The following is a 15,564-nucleotide window of genomic DNA, read 5'->3' on the forward strand; positions in this document are numbered from 1 at the left end:
CCGGCCGGTGACTCGAACCCTCGAACTCAGATTACCGTCGTGACAGTCTTGAGTCCGACGCTCTAACCATTCAGCCACCCAATAAATGATAGCATTTTAAAAGTCAGAATACAATCAAAACCTCATAACATTAGTATTATACAATGCTACGCACCAAACCCAACATTGCAAGTGATAAAGAAATGGAAAATTTTTATAACACTCTTCAAGAAACTTTAGATGCAATCCCCAACAGAGATGTAAAAGTAATCATGGGAGACCTCAACGCCAAAGTAGGCAAAAATAAATTAAAAATTGACACCTGTGCAAAATTCGGCCTTGGAGGTATAAATGAAAGAGGTGAAGATTTTATTGAATTGTGTAGTACATATAATCTAGTTATAACCAACACATTGTTTCCAACACACCCCAAGACACTTGTACACGTGGTTTTACAGAAAAAAAGAACACGCAACCAAATTTGACTACATTGTGTTGAACCAGAAATGGAAAAATTGTATAAAAAAACCCAAAGACAAGCCCTGGTGCCGACTGCAACAGTGACCACCAACTACTAACTATCGACTTTCAAATAAGACTCAAAAAAGATGGAGCATCCAACACCACCTCTAAAGTCGACTACAAAACTCTTGAAAAAAATTTACAGAATGACAGTATCAAACAAATTTGAATTACTCAATCAATGTGAAGATGATAAAACACAAAATGAGTTGTGGGAAGAAGGAAAAAAAATGCTGAGCGCTGCTTAAGAACTATCGCCAAAAAGAATATGTATTACTCCAAGGTATGAGTAAAAAACTGCTGAGTTGCAGTTCTGGTCCTGCAGAGTATGGAGCCACCTCTTAATAGAATAGGGGGTCATGAAGAAAATGGATGCCAAAAGGACCTGTTGTACGACAGAGCACTAGAAGAATCTATGAATAGGTATGTATAAATTAATGTTTAGATGTGTGAGCGTGTTTGTCTGGTGGGGTGGGGTGGGGTGGGGTGGACCCGCGTGCCCTTCGAGAAGACAGCGAGGGTTCCGGGCGACACCTCTGATCATTGGGCGTGTCTGCAGTGGACGGGGCTGCGAGCGACCTGTTCTTGGTCTCCGCGGGCACGTTTTCTCAGGCGCCTGGGCGATCTGCCCCGGCTGGAGAGCGACCTGCTCCTCGCCTGGAGTCGGCCTCGTTTTCTGCCGCTCGTCCTCGTCCCTCGCGAGGGCGCTTGCCAGGCGGGGCGGCCTCAGTGACCAAGAGACACAGGCTATCGGGGCAGACTCCGTAGAGGTGCCGGCCGCCACGCTGCCCACCAAGCGCCCTCAGCTTCATGGCCTCCAGCAGAAGACCCTTAAACTTCGTCAGACTCTTGGCGTGCTTGACCACTGTATGACCACGGTGGAACACCTTGCCGTCGGCGCCGGCGCTCACCATGTACTGCCGTTTCGTGTACTTCCTAAGCACCGGAATGGACACGACGGGCAGGCCTGCGTCGGCGCAGAACTGAGCCAAAAATGCTTGCCACCTCCGCTCTCGGCCTCTTCTCCACGACTGAGTCCAGCACGTGCATGATGCTCTTGAGGCAGTCCTCGAGGGGCGTGGCCTCGGGGTTGGGCTGCCCCTCCTCCGTGGGCAGGGGGGAGGCACGGGCTTCGGGCTGCCTCTCCTCCGTGGGCAAGGGGGGGCACAGGCTTCTGGCACCTCTTCCTCCGTGGGCAGGGGTGAGGGCAAGCTGCTGGCTGCCTCTCCAGCGTGGGCAGGGGGGGGCACAGGCGGAGAGCTCCTTGGCTAAGTACCGCCGCACATTCTCTAGGGCGAGGCGTTATCTTTGCTGGGGCTCGCCCACAGCTCGATCACTTCGAATAGTTGAGCGGGACGTCGTCTCTGCCGTTGAACAGCTTCCTGAAGATGCAGCTGAGGCCGGGCAAAATCACAGAGGAACGACAAAGGGGATCCGTTGAAATAGCAATTGCAGTACCAAAGGCATTTTATTGGGCTTTTACCCGGACGGGCGCCTATCCCCAACGCGGCAAGAGAGACCGAAGTCGATGATGTGGATGGACTCGAGGTTCCCCTCGGCGTCCAGCTTAAGCGTGACGTTGTTGCACTTCAGGTCACAGTGGATGAAGCCCGCACGGTGAATCTCCTGAAGACGCTCGGTCAGGCGCAGGGCCAGGATGAGGACGTGCTGGAGCGAGAGGCCGCCGGAGTTCGCCGCTCGGGCCAAATGCTCCTTCAACGTGTATTTTCCGCAGAAGGTCATGAGGAAAGCCAGCTCGTCGGGGCAGAAGCCCAAGGGCTCAGGGGCACCGCCGGCCCCCGCTAAGCGCTCCATCAGCAGCACCTCATTTGCGAAGTTGGAGACGCACGTCCAGAGCCGAGGAATCTTCAGGGCGCACGTCCTTCCCTCGTAGTTAACAGAGTACACGCTGCCGAAGGTGCCGTCCCCCAGCTTAGTCACGAGCGGGGCCCAAATAGCAGAGCCCAAACATGCTAGCTAGTCAGTCTCTTCGTTGTAATTCCGTCAAATACCTTGTTGGTGTTGGCACTCATGGGGAATGCAGGAGTGGTAGCAGCGTCCGCAGAGCAAAGCGAGCGCATAAAGAACTCAAGACGAAATCGCCATTTGTGCTCGTACGTGTGTGTGTGTGTGCGTGTGTGTGTGTGTGTGTGTGTGTGTGTGTGTGTGTGTTGTGTGTGTGTGTTATTGTGTGTGTGTGTTTTGTGTGTGTGTGTGTGTGTGTGTGTGTGTGTGCGTGTGTTATTGTGTGTGTGTGTGTGTATGTGTGTGTTATTGTGTGTCTGTGAGTGTTATTGTGTGTGTGTGTGTGTGTTATTGTGTGTATGTGTGTGTGTGTGTTTGTGGTGTGTGTAGTGTGTGTATGTGTGTGGTGTGTATGTGTGTGTGTGTGTGTGTGGTGTGATGTGTGTGTGTGTGTGTGTGTGTGTGTGTGTGTGTTATTGTGTGTGCGTGTGTGTGTGTGTGTGTGTGTGCGTGTGTGTGTTTGTGTGTGTATGTGTATGTGTGTGTTGTGTGGTGTGTGTGTGTGGGGTGTGTGTTTGGGGTGTGTGTGTGTGTGGTGTGTGGTGTTTGTGTGTGTGTGTGGTGTATGTGTGTGTGTGTGTGTGTGTGTGGTGTGTGTGTGGGGTGTGTGTGTGTGTGTGTGTGTGTGTGTGTGTTATTGTGTGTGTGTGTCTGTGTGTGCGTGTTATTGTGTGTGTGTGTCTGTGTGTGTGTGTGGTGTATGTGTGTGTGTGTGTGTGTGATGTATGTGTGTGTTGTGTGTGTGGTGTGTGGTGTGTGGGTGTGTATGTGTGTGTGTGTGTGTGTGTTATTGTGTGTTTTTGCTGGGTCCGCCGTCTCGTCCGTTGAACCAGTTGTTTCCTGTGCGGAAGAAACCAACTGGTTCAACGGACAACACGGCGGACCCAGCAAAGCGTCGTGGAGCGCAACCAGGGCACAGTGAGACACGTAGGACACTGCTGGCCATCCACTGCATCCTGACCTATCTCCAGCCGTCTCGACTATGTCTGGCCACTGGACCAAGATAGGAAGGGACGAGAGAGTGAGGCTGACGATCGGCGCAACTCTCCCTCACTTAAATCCAAGTCAAGCGCAAGTCATGACTTCATTCATTCATTGATATGGAGTCAAGCTCATCCTCGAAACCGAGGGAGGAACATAATAATAATATTGTGTGTGTGTGTGTGTGTATGTATGTGTGTGTGTGTGTGTGTGTGTTATTGTGTGTGTGTGTGTGTGTGTGTGTGTGTGTGTGTGTGTGTGTGTGTACATGTGTGTGTGTGTGTGTGTGTGTGTGTGTGTGTGTACATGTGTGTGTGTGTGTGTGTGTGTGCGAGCGTGTGAGCGTGTGAGCGTGTGTGTGTGTGTGTGTGCTATATTATTTTTTTTATTATTATTATTATTATTATTATTATTATTATTATTATTACTTATGCAAACGTTTCCTTAGATCTGCTAATTAAAATCAAACACCGAGTCACTACCAGCGACCTCGGGTGATTGAAGACATCAACAAGTCAATTCTTCCTCTTCTTCAAGTGCCTTGTCCTTTCAGGGCGTTGGCGATCATGGTTTTCCATCCCGTTCTGTCTGTTGACAACTTTAGCAGTTCTAAGTCACTTCTGCCCATATTGAGATCTTTGTTCAAGCTGGTGATGAACTTCTGCCTTTGTCTCCCCCTTGCTTCTCTTCCCTTCTATCTTTCCTGTTAACACTAAGTTTTCCAATCCTTTACATCACATTACGTGTCCTAAAAATTCACATGTCTTTTCCTGATAACTTTCATTAAGGTTCTTTTAACTCCTGCTCTTCTTAAAACTTCTTCATTAGTAACCCTTTCACGAACACAAAAACACTTCAGATCGATAAGGCTCTACTGAGAACATGCGCTGTGCTGGTTAATACTATTTTTTGGATTTCTTCTAATTTTGGATTTCCCGGTATTTGTTCAAGAAACTTATCCGTACCTTTCTTTATAAGGTCAAGTGCTCCAATTACAACAGGCAAAGTTTTGGTTTTTAAAATTATCATTATTATTATTATTATTATTATTATTATTATTATTATTATTATCTTTTCTCTTCTTTAGATCTGCTAATTAAAATCAAACACCGTGTCACTACCAGCGACCTAGGGTGATTGAAGTTTGAGGCAAATGGAACACTAACAGAAATATGTTCACAACTTCTGCAGCAGGCTCCTTGAGTGTATAGCAAAAGCAGTACATTGCCTCATTATACTCTTCCCTTGTCCATTTAAGTCTTTTTTTCTTTTGATTGATAGTACAAGATGGCCGAACCGCAGGGCCAGGGGGTGGGAACTATCCCGTCCTAGTAACCTGGCGGATTTTGATAAATGGAAGAGTTAGACTTAATTCTGCCCTGAGGGATGCGTCCCTTGTTGATCCGTGTGACGGGCGACACTTTATCACCCACTTCCTACTCTCACTTCAGAAGCAGGATACATTTCAGCCTCACTGCGAAGAAGTTGGACATCCCGCGCCAATCACCAACTGGCATTTCCACGTCCCCGCGGGCACGGTGCTTGACGCACCACTCGACGCCCCGTGGACATCATGCAGCCTACTAAGTCTTTATACTGGGGCGGCTAAGCAGTGATCCCTTCCCAGGGGAGTAGTTGTTTAGGCAATCATTGCTGGTGGCTTCCAACCCATTATATCCACGATAGACTCACCCACTACCGTAAAATCTAGGTTCTATTTGCCTAGAATTATGCAAATCAGCGCCCCTGCTCACACACGCGCGCGGGCGATGCGTGCGCACTTGGTGCACTCACATGCGGCGATCTGTGTGTGCATTACGATATATAATAATAATAATAATAATAATAATAGTAATAGTAATAACAATCTACTGATTACTGGTTTCACCAAAATATGTCTGGGCGTATTACAGTGTAACTGTTTTAAAAGCGGCAGAGATAGTTCCTCCAAATTTAGTTGGAGACTGCGAGTTGAGAAGGAGCCTGGGGGTTTTCCACTCAACTTTTTTTTCCCCTGACAAACCTCTACACCAATGATTAAATACAGAAACGATAATTCATACCACATCGCCCGTCGCGGGGGGTTATCAAGGGGCTTTAGTTAGTGGGCAACCAGGCTGACAATGTTAAATATGCATCTGGAAGACAAAGAAGATAAAGAAAACAGGTCCAATTAAGAAACACTATAAAAAATCGGAACGTGGAACGTAAGGAAAATAAAAGAGATGGGTAAATTACATACTGTCTGTAACGAAATGGATAGATACAACATTCAAATACTAGGAATCAGTGAGACCAATTGGAAAAGTAATGGAAGTTTCAAAACTAAAGAAAAAAAGAGACAGTTTTTTTTCTGGAAAAGAAGAAGGAAATTATAGTCACGGAGTTGCTATGATTCTCACGAAAAAAACTGCAAATGCACTAATTGGGTCAGCCCAATAAATGATCGCATTTTAAAAGTCAGAATACAAGCAAAACCTCATAATATTAGTATCATACAAGCTACGCACCAACCAATATTGCAAGTGATGAAAAAATGGAATTTTTTATAACTCTCTCCAAGATACTTTAGACACCAATCCCTAACAGAGATGTAAAAATAATCATGGGAGACCTCAACGCCAAAGTGGGAAAAAATAATCTAAAAAATGACACCTGTGGAAAATTCGGCCTTGGAGATATAAATGAAAGAGGTAAAGATTTTTATTGAATTCTGTAGTACAAATAATTTAGTTATACCCAAATACTTTGTTCCAACACCACCCAAGACACTTGTACACGTGGTTTTCACCAGACAAAAGAACACGCAACCAAATTGACTACATTGTGCTGAACCAAAAATGGAAGAGTTGCAAAAAAAAATTCGAAAACCCAAAAACTGGGGGCCGATTTGCAACAGTGACCCCCAAACTACTAACTATCGACTTTAAAATAAGACTCAAAAAGATGGAGCGTCCAACACCACCTCTAAAGCTCGACTACAAAACTTCTGTTAACAATTACATGAATTGCAGTGTCATAACAAATTTGAAATACTCAATCAATGTGAAGATGATAAAACACCAAATGAGTTGTGGGAAGAAGGAAAAAAAACTCTTGCTGAGCACTGCTTAAGAAACTATCCCAAAAAGAAAAAGGGACAAATTCCCCTGGATATCTGAAAAAACACTAAGTGAAATTGAAACACTAGATAGATGCCTAAAAATAAAAAGGTAACAATAAACCACAAGAAAAAGTAATTAACAAAAAACAAAATAAAAAAATTCAAAAGATTATTGCGATAAGATAAGGAAAAATATTTAAATGAAACATTGCCAGAGAATTGAAAACTGTTCTTCAATAAGACAACTAAGAACTCTACCAAGGAGTACAAAAACATCACACGAAAATTTAAACCTACAATGGACACTATCAAAACTGAAGATGGACTAGTTTTATGAGATGGAAAAAGAAGTCAAAGATAGATGGAATCAAAATATTGATCCAACTTATACAAAAAGAATAAAAATCTAAAAAAAACATTAATTAGACTCAATGCCCAGCGGGGAAAGAACCACCGCCACTGCTGGACGAAGTTATAAAAGCCAAAAAAGAAGTAAAGAATAACAAGACCCCCGGGAAAATAGATGAAATAACAGCAGAACTAATTAAGAATGCTGGCGAAAGTGTTGAATACTTCTTCTACAAACTCTGTACAAAATATGGAATAAAAAGAAAATGGCCAGAAGACTGGGTAAAAAACAGTCTTTACTCCCATACCTAAAAAAGGTGGACGCACTCCAATGCAACAATAATTTGGACAATTGCCTTAATAAGTCAAGCAGCAAAATTTTTTTGAAATTATTGCCGAAAGAATGAAGTGAAGTTAAGAGAGGAAATTGCAGACGAACAAGCAGGTTTTCGCCCTGGAAAAGGTACCAGAAACCAGATTCTAAATTTAAAATTGATCATAGAGAAAAACAGAGAACATCAAAAAGACCTATACCTGTGTTTCATCGATTATGTGAAAGCTTTCGATACTGTTGATCACGATATCCTCTGGAATAACATGTACGATATGAAGTTTCCAAAAAACATCATCCAATTAATAAAAGCCTTGTATGGGCCAACAACAAGCAGCTGTAAGAAACCACTTATGGGTTAACAGAATGGTTCGAAGTCAAACAAGGAGTACGACAGGGTGCATTCTATCTCCGAAACCCCTTTAATATATATTCTGAAACAATTATGAGAGGTGCTCTAGAGAATTTTTAAGGAACTGTGGATGTTGGAGGATACAAAATATCAAATCTGAGGTACGCCGATGATATAGTTTTGATTGCCAGCAGTATCACTGAACTACAACAATTACTAGATAAAGTTAAGAAGCAAGCGAAAAGGGTGGCTTTTTTCTTAATGCCAAAAAACTAAAGATCATGAAGATTCAAAGATAACCGGCAATGAACAATGATGGGAAAATGTTTCAAACAATGGAATGATTGTGGAAAATGTGAAAGAGTTCACTTATCTTGGAGCTGTTTAACTAATACATATGATGATTCACCGGAGATAAAAAGAAGAATTACCATTGCAAAAGCGCCACAGTTGCTCTCAATAACATCTCGAAAGACCGAAGCAATACCTTACGGACAAAGCTGAGGGTTTTTGAACTAATTTGTTTTCCCAATTGCATCATATGGTTCTGAGTGTTGGGTGTTGAAGTAGATAGACAAGAAAAAGATCAATAGTTTTGAAATGTGGTGTTACAGACGAGTACTGCGTATTAGCTGGACAGAGAAGAAGACGAATGATGAAGTGCTGAGAAAAATAAATTGTAAAGACCGACTTTTGGACATCTTGAACAAGAGGAAATTAAAGTTTATTGGTCATGTAATGAGAAGTAAAAGTATTGAGAAAAACTTGCTGACAGGGATGGTGATAGGAAACAGAGGAAGAGGCAAACCAAAAACAAGGGCTGGAGCGACAATATCAAAGATATTGCGGGCTGTCGATGGTATAAGTGGAAAGAAAAGCGTAAGATCGAGTTTAGTGGCGAAGGATGGTGGAGAGGTCCACGGCTGCTCAAGCATGAGCATACCGTTATTGATTGAGTAATAACAATGATAATAATGATGATAGGAATAATAACAACAGTGTTAATAATAGTAGTAGTAGTAGTAGCATCGCCCGCGCACGTGTGTGAGCAGGGCGCTGATTATTATTTTTTTATTATTATTATTATTTTATTATTATTTTTATTATTATTTATATTATTATTATTTTTATTATTGTTATTATTATCATTATTATTATCATTATTATTATATTGTTAGTATTATTGTAGTTATTAGTAGTAGAAGTGGTAGTAGTATTGTTATTATTATTATTATTATTATTATTATTATTATTATTATTATTATTATCATTTTATACGAAAGTTTCCTTAGATCTGTTAATCAAAAATCAAACACCGAGTCACTACCAGTGACCTAGGGTGATTGAAGTATAATTATTATTATTATTATTATTATTATTATTATTATTATTATTATTATTATTATTATTATTATTATTATTACACTGTTATTATTATATATTATTATTATCATTATTATTATTATTATTATTATTATTATCATTATTATCATTGTTTCTGTTACTGTTATTTGTTATTATTATTATTATTAGTAGTAGTAGTAGTAGTAGTAGTAGTATCATCATCACTGTTATCATTATCTTCATCTTTATCATTTCATTATTATTATCATTATTATTTTTATTCCATTTGTTCCTACTATTATTGTTATCATTGTTATAACTATTAAAATTAATACAATTATTACTGTTATCATTTCCATCATTTCTAATATTACTATAACTGTCAGTTATTATCACTTTGTATGTGTATCTGCAGATTTGTATAAAAATTATATAGATATATTTGTATATAGATGTGTATGTGTGTATGTTTATACTGAATGAATGTAAGTATAATGTAAGCATGTATGTATGTATATGTATATATATATATATATATATTATATATATATATATATATATATATATATATATATATATATATATATATATATATATAATTTACTCGATACCGAGACACACACGTACATATTTACGCGCGAAAACAAACTCGGGGAGCATTCGCAACCGCCAGAAAAGCAACCCGGCAGCTAAAAGAAGAATTCCCCCCAACCCGCAGCCGCCCTCAACCCCCCGAAATGAACCCCCTCCGGCCCCGGGCCCCCCCGCCCCCCCCACCCCCCCCCCGACCCCGAGGCCGAGCCAACCCTCGGAATTCCGCCCACACTCGAACGCCCTCCCCCCCCCCCCGCCGCCGTGCGCATCGCGAGCGTCTTTCTCGCGGCGGTGTCGTCCCCGCGCCATTCCGCTCCCGCGCCTCTCGCTCCTGCGGCGCCGACTCCGGGCTCGAGCTCGCTCAGACGCTGGCTGCTCTTCCACGAGAGGCGGAGGGATGTCCATCAACATAGACAAGGACGCCTTCTTCCGGCGGATGAACAAGGTCTATTCGGCCTGGAAGGTGAGCTGCCTGTCTCGCGCTTCCCTGCTTCTGCCTCTCTGACTCCGTTCGCGTCTCGAGCATCAGGCGCCGCGGCCGAGGTTCCCGCCCTGCAGGCCCGAGGGGGAGGAGTGACTCCGGCGTCGCGTCCTGCGGCGGCGGCGGCGGGGCTGAGGCCCGGTCGGCCGAAGTGGCGTCGCGGGCCGTCGGGCCGAGCGGCGCCCGACGGGGCTGTCGGCCTCCCCGCCAGCGCCGCCTCGTGGGGCTCACGCCGCAGGGTCTGCCCCGAGGGAATCCTGGGCCCGAGGGACTGCAGGGGGCGACCGGCAGCCGGCCAGCATTGCAGGGAAGGCCGGGCCGAGGCCTGAGGGCGGCCCAGGGAGGACGTCCCTCCTGCGGGGCTGAGGGCAAGGTGGTTTTGTCCCCCCCCCCGCTCTCCAAACAGCCCCCCCTCCCCAGCTATGCTTTGGCCTGCCTGTTTACCCTCGTCGTCTGTCGTTGCCGTCGCCTCGAGACCACTGGAGCCTTTCGTGCAGTCTCTGGCCAAAGACCTTGAATGTTATGTAGCAACAGGTCTGAGAGTGACGATTTGTGTTTACCCAAAGTTCTTTTTTCAGGTGCTATTTCGCGCGCGTTTCCGCTGTTGTTTTGCATTAGGGAGCAGAATCTGAACGGAGTGTTCACTTTTTCAGTTTGGACTTGTGAGAGGAATAACAATTATGCAATGTTGGTTGAACTGGTGTGAGCTGGACCTCGCGCACGAAGGCAGCTGGGAAAGAGTTTTGTGAAGCTTGTGATGCTCGGAAAAGGATTTGCTGGCGAAGCTTTTTCCTCCTCCATCTCCTGCTCCCCCCCCCCCCCCAGTAAGGTTAAGGGAATTTAGATCGTGCAGGAGGTGGACGGGTTGGGTCGTGGCAGGTCGTGTGAAATTGGGAAAAAGGAAATCATTAATATTGGCTGGGTTTTCTTTTTTCTGCTTTTTTTTCTCCTTTTCTTTTTCCTTTTTTTGTTTTTTTTTCCTCTTTTCCTCTGTCAGATGTGTTAAGGCCTACAAATCTATTTTATTTATTTTTGTGTAGAGTATCATATTTTTTTTATACATGAATTTGCAGTGCTATGAGATCTAGAGGGAATGTTACTATTCTTACCAAATAAGGTTGCATTCAATTTCCAGGAAACATAGCTTGAGTTGATAATTTTTTCTTCAGAAAAGTAATGTGTGTAAGTCACATACAGAGAACTTGAAATCCATTTATCAGTCTTCCACCTAAGCAGAAATTAAGCCAGATTGCTGTGAATTTATTTTTTATACATGTACATCAAGGAACATGCTTTTAGCATCCACTGTAATGCCAGTGATTTTGTAATTGCAGAAAGCAGAAAACAACAAGGAAGATGGCTTTGGAAAGGCTGATGCCCTGGTGTCAACAGTGGGGGCAGACCAAGAAGTTATTTATTCCAAGTCGACAGCAACTCAGACATGGCTTTTCGGATACGAGCTCACCGACACCATCATGGTCTGTTGTGAAAAGGCCGTTTACTTCCTTGCAAGCAAAAAGAAGGTATGACTTTGTTTTGACTGTAGTAAATCCTTGAATAGTGGCAAAGTTGATGAAGAAAAGATTCATTGGGTAAAATTGAGACCATTCCTATTTGGAGAAACAAAAGTAGCTTTCCTATATTAGTATTTGGGGCAATCTAGATAAGGAGTGGCATGCTTTCGAAACAATTTTGATGTTTTTCTGCAGGAAATCCACTGATTTAAATGATTCAGAGCATTGTTCCCCATGGACCCTATGGTTGTATATGATAAGAGGATGATATACCTTTTTAATTTTACAGATCCAAATCCTGGAATGTTTAGAAAAGCACAAAGATGAAAACAGCAATGTTCCTCCAGTCAAGCTGCTCATCAGGGATAAGGTATGTCACAAGTCATTTATAGTCCCAAGATTTTTAAACATTTCCACGTCTGAAAATGAAGACAAACTCTCGGGTGAAGAAAGAGAGGACTATTGAGTAATGCCATATACTTTCTTTGTATGAATATTTCTTTGCAAATTCAAATATATGCCTTTGGCTTTGATAGTAACTCTTTTTTTTCTTTTTAGAGTGATAAAGACAAGGCCAACATATCCAAGTTGGTGGATGCCATTAAAGGAAGCAAGGGAGGCTCAAAGATTGGTGTGTATGCGAAAGATAAATTCTCTTCGGAGCTCATTGATGCTTGGAGAAAAGCAGTGAAGGAAGCTAACTTCGAACAGGTATCTTAAGACATGCTTTCAAGAACTCTGTGGTGATAGTAGTTGTATATTAGTTTCACATCAGGTATTTTTAGCCTTGGTGTGAACTGTTCTGTTATGTATGAAATATATCTTACTGATCTTGATAGCAAAGCTAACAATGGATTTATACCTCAGGTTGATATGAGTGCGACCATGGCCCTAGTAATGTCTGCAAAGGAGGAGTCTGAGATTGCTATTATCAAGAAGGCTAGCAATGCAAACTGTTGATGTTTTCTCCAAGTACCTCAAGGAACAGATTATGGACATCATTGACAGAGACAAGAAGGTTCAGTGAAAATGCAGCAGTTCTTTGTATGATGAAATTTACTTAAATTTGAATTGAGATTTAACATGTTTGGAATATAGTTTTGGTTGAGATTCTTAGCCAATGGTGACAGTTGATGACAGAATCCATGTTCTTGGAGCATGGATATGCATCTTTGAGAGTGACTAGAAATCAAAAACCTGTTCTGCTTGTTATTTTCACTTTTTTGTACAAAAAAAAAAAGTGCAAAAAGTTTTCAAATTTTATATTGCTAAAATCCTGCTTGTTTATGTGAAAAAGAAGAATTCAAACCCACGCATTTTATCTCATACATGTAGGTAAAGCATGCAAAACTTGCCGAGGGAGTGGAGCAAGCCATGACTGACAAGAAGTATGTGGGTAGCTATGACACACAGCAGATAGAGCCTTGTTACCCTCCCATTATTCAGTCTGGAGGGAACTATGCCCTGAAATTCAGTGTTTCAAGGTAATATTTAAAGAACTTTTCATTTCATATTAAGGATAGGCCTAACTTTGTTCACTGAGGTTAGGTTGGTTAGATTCATTACAGGTGAGTATTGATGCAGAAGTTTGTAGTTTGTCTTCTATTTCATTCTAGAACTGTGACTGGAATGACATTTGGCTTATATTTATTTGGAATTTTTATTATTATTATTATTATATGCATTTCTTCAGATCGCATTTTTTACTTTTCATTCTGTCATAGAGATAAAGTAGTGCTTGAGATGTTGATACATTTATTTACCTTCAACAGTGACAAAAATCCTATGCACTTCGGTGCCATTGTCTGCTGTATGGGTGTCCGCTACAAGAACTATTGTTCCAATATCTGTCGAACTTTCATGGTCAACCCAGCAGGAAACATGCAGAAGGATTACGAGTTTCTCCTTGAGCTTTTTGACAAGATGATTAATAAATTACAGGTTTGTCTTTATTTATCTGTAACATCTTTCCGTGAGTTGTTCTATATTTACTCGTAAGTCATTATTTTGTTAAAATGTTTAAGGAAAGAATACAAATAACTTTGACCCAGTTGTTGTTAATTACAAAGCATTCTACTTTTTTCCAGGATGGGGTAAAATTATCTGATGTGTACGATGAAGTATACAAGCATGTAAAGAGTAAGCGAGAAGATTTGGTTGATAAGTTAACCAAGGCAGTTGGGTGAGTCAAAATTTTATTAATAATTCTGAACATATTTCAGAAAAGGAGATGTAGATTAAGTTGCTGCTATATCAACTTGATATTTGGTGGTGTGCTTTAAGAGACAGCTGTCTTCTACCACCAGTTTGGCATGGGTATCGAGTTCCGTGAATCTTCACTTTTGGTTGGACCAAAGACGACTTCAGCAGCCAAGAAGGGACAGGTGTACAATGTAAATCTCGGTTTCTCAGACCTCACAAACTCAGAGGCCAAAGACAGTGAAGGGAAGAAGTATGCTCTCTTTATTGGTGACACTGTAGTTGTCAATGAGGTAAGTGTAGTCCATTTTCACATCAGCTTATGTTCTGAAAAAGATTTTGAAAATGATTGGTTGAGTGATAAATACTGTGCCATATAGTCTGAATGAAAGGTAACAACTAAATCATTGTTGACAGGGCCAACCGGCAACAGTCTGACCGCATCAAGCAAAAAGAAGCTGAAGAACATTGGTGTTTTCCTTAAGGTTTGTATATCAGAAAGGTAGAAAGTCTTTTACTTAAACTTTCCTTTAGATAGTTATATGTAAAATGAAAATGTTATTGCAATATTAGGTTTTGGGTGAAGGGCAAGTTTCTGTGAAATGGTCTTGTCTTCATATGCTTATTGTATATATTTTTAAGTGTAATTCTGTGCTGTGAGAAAAATTTAGGTTGCTGCTGGACTGTCTATTAGTTTAGAAACAATTTCTACTCTCCTTCAGTGACAGCCACTAATGGCCTTAGCTGTTGACAAGGCAGACCTTTTGAAAGATCACTCTGTTTTTGATGGCACTCAATTCTCAGACCTGCAGTTATAACTGTGAACCGAATATCACTTTATTTTTAGGATGATGATGATGATGGTGAGGAGGAAGAGGATGAGAAGGAAGACACCTCAGAGTTGCTGGGAAGAGGGAAGCGCACTGCCATTCTGGACTCGAAGCTGAGGGTAAGATGCATTCACTTTTCTCAAGTATTGTCTGGAAGTTTTTAGAGCTTGATAGTTTATTGTTCAATGACTTATTTTGTGTGCAATATAGGAGTTTAGGACTGAGATATTAGTTTCCATTTCTTTTTTTAGTTTGATGTAGGAATAGGAATTATCAGCTTTTTTATGAATTTAGAATTAAGACTCTAAGGGTGAAAGTAAATAATTTGGTCAGTTTTAATTGGCATTTTGTTATCTTATGTATATAGATTATTTTTAGTGAGAATAATGTTTTGGCAGAAAGCAATGCTTTAAAATACCTGAATATCTGGTCTTGGTTTTAAAAATTACCATTTCCTTTATTCTAAAGCTGAGTTAAGAATTTGGGAAGTTTAATGATCTGCAATGATGATAATCTGTTGGGAATAATCTTATTTAGGGAAATTACTTTCCCTTAATAAGATAAAAACAGTCATGTTCATCATATATAACTGGCCTTTAGTTTTGCATGTGTGATATAAAAATTGCCTGTCTTCATGGGTGTGTGAAATTAACAGTCCCCTTCTTGTAAAAGAAGAAGAAAAAACAAGGGAAAGGAGAAGAACATTTTTGTGCGTGTTCATTATTAATCAATAATGGAGTGCCGTGAATTAAAGCCTATTTCTCTATTACATGTATGGTTGGTGTAGCATCAAACAGTGAGTATATATTGCCATGGTCTATATGCATGATTCCTCTTGGCTGTGAGGGGAGATTATCTGTTACCACATTTCAGGCTTAGCAGATACTGAGGATGACACAGGCTTTTCATTTATTAACTTATGTTCTGGACACGGCTTTTGTGATCTCAATCTAATGCTGGG

At 41.5% G+C, this 15,564-nt stretch overlaps 1 protein-coding gene and 1 pseudogene across 1 annotated transcript; one reads left to right on the top strand and one right to left on the bottom strand.

The window, feature by feature from the left end:
• Positions 1–1,980: 1,980 nt before the first annotated feature.
• Positions 1,981–2,582, bottom strand: LOC119569824 (casein kinase I-like). Its single transcript, XM_037917825.1, has 2 exons — positions 2,514–2,582; positions 1,981–2,433 (listed from the first exon to the last, which is right to left on the bottom strand). Exons 1-2 carry the CDS (start codon positions 2,580–2,582, stop codon positions 1,981–1,983), a joined length of 522 nt encoding a protein of 173 aa, XP_037773753.1.
• A 7,272-nt stretch (positions 2,583–9,854) lies between these two features.
• Positions 9,855–15,548, top strand: LOC119569823 (annotated as a pseudogene).
• The last annotated feature ends 16 nt before the right edge of the window (positions 15,549–15,564 follow it).

This window comes from Penaeus monodon, unplaced genomic scaffold (genome assembly GCF_015228065.2).
Source record: "Penaeus monodon isolate SGIC_2016 unplaced genomic scaffold, NSTDA_Pmon_1 PmonScaffold_1891, whole genome shotgun sequence".
In the NCBI taxonomy this organism is placed as follows: domain Eukaryota; kingdom Metazoa; phylum Arthropoda; class Malacostraca; order Decapoda; family Penaeidae; genus Penaeus; species Penaeus monodon.